Source organism: Cynara cardunculus, unplaced genomic scaffold (assembly GCF_001531365.2).
Source record: "Cynara cardunculus var. scolymus isolate 2C unplaced genomic scaffold, CcrdV1 Un_Scaffold_9541, whole genome shotgun sequence".
Classification (NCBI taxonomy): domain Eukaryota; kingdom Viridiplantae; phylum Streptophyta; class Magnoliopsida; order Asterales; family Asteraceae; genus Cynara; species Cynara cardunculus.
In genome coordinates, this window is record NW_020205051.1 from 6,863 (window position 1) to 8,384 (window position 1,522).

Genomic DNA, 1,522 nt, shown 5'->3' on the forward strand with positions numbered 1-1,522 from the left:
ATGAAATCGCTTAAAAAACCCACCTCCATAACCCCCCTTTTCTTCACTTTCTTCTTCTTTTTCAAGCAATCTCTATGTTTGGATCCAAATTATGAAGCTTGTGTCCTCCATAGCTGCAGTGAAAATGGGCCGACCATTACTTATCCATTTTTCATCAAAGGTTTACAAAATTCCACTTGTGCCTACCCTGGATTAGAACTCCATTGCAAGCTTGGTTTCCCAGTTCTTAAGATCTCAGAAAGCGAATTCAGGGTGGAAGAAATTGATTATGAAAGAAGTTATCTCCGACTTCAGACCACCGCGATTTCGTGGAATCAGACTATATCTTGCCCCTCGGATATCAGGAACTTAACGCTTGACCCTAACCGGTTTTTGATTGACGACGATACGACCACGAAACTTGTATTCATTTCGAATTGCTTGAATAACGCGAGTGCGAGTCTAGAGAGGTATAGGATACAGTCATGTCAGACAAGTGTGGAGCTGGTCATGCTAGCGAACGATACGAATTTGAGAACCGCAACGGAGACTTGTGGCAACGGTAGTGGGATTGTGATGACGCCGGTGGAATTGACTGGCCAAGAAGGGAGGATTGACGCTACGAATTATGCAGAGGTACTGGAAAGGGGGTTCGTGATGAGGTGGCGTGCGGCGGACTGTGGTATCTGTCGGGGCAGTGGTGGGAGATGTGGGTTTGATTCGCCGTCGTTCCAATTTCGTTGTTTTTGCCCCAATGGACCCCATAGGGTGCGTTGCAGATCTGGTAAGAACTTTCCTCTTTGGTCTATTCACATATGATTAATGCATCAACCAATTGTAATTTCTGTCTTACTACTGGTATATTTCTTATTACTTTCCACTTTTAGAATCTCTCTATGTAGAGAAGGGGAAGTTATTTTAGGAAACTAAAATTGATTAGAAACTTCGCCACTCATGTAACGTGTTTCTTTTTCAGATATACATGGAAGGAGGTATTGTTCATACAAATTCATAATAATGAATAATGCATCCATATTATTGATGGATATACCATATGTCTAGCTTTTGTTTAGAGGTGTAAATGAGTCGAGTCGATCAACAGGTTATTCAAACTCGGTTCGAAAAAATAATATCAGACTCGAGCTCGATTAACTACTTTAAAGTCGGGCTTGCGCTCGAGCTTGAATATTTTTTAATGTTTGAGCTTGAACTTGAACTCGATGCTTGTTTATCACCTCAAATTTGAGATCGATTCATTCCCTTATTTACTCAAGCTGGTCCATTTTGGAGCAATATACTTGTTGATTTATTTCTAAAAGTTACTGCTGATATTAAGAATGTTCTTTTGCAGAAAAACAAAGAAACATTGCGATGAAATATGCACTAGGTAATATGATTCGATAATATCATAATTTTACCTACATGTACCGTGATTATAACGGTCGAAATCTTTTTCGACTGCAAACCTTTAAACCGATCTCATTCATTGTTTGCAGCAGCTCTTGGCATTGGGACCGTAATTATCTTGATCTTGCTGATCTTT

General features: G+C 39.9%; 1 protein-coding gene across 1 annotated transcript; it reads left to right on the plus strand.

Annotated features, from left to right (window-relative positions):
- LOC112505289 (LEAF RUST 10 DISEASE-RESISTANCE LOCUS RECEPTOR-LIKE PROTEIN KINASE-like 1.2) lies at positions 1–763 on the plus strand (the record flags this gene model as incomplete). The annotated part of the gene is made up of 1 exon (XM_025109218.1): positions 1–763. A coding segment is annotated over exon 1 (763 nt), but the record flags the coding sequence as incomplete, so codon positions are not given.
- Between the last annotated feature and the right edge of the window lie 759 nt (positions 764–1,522).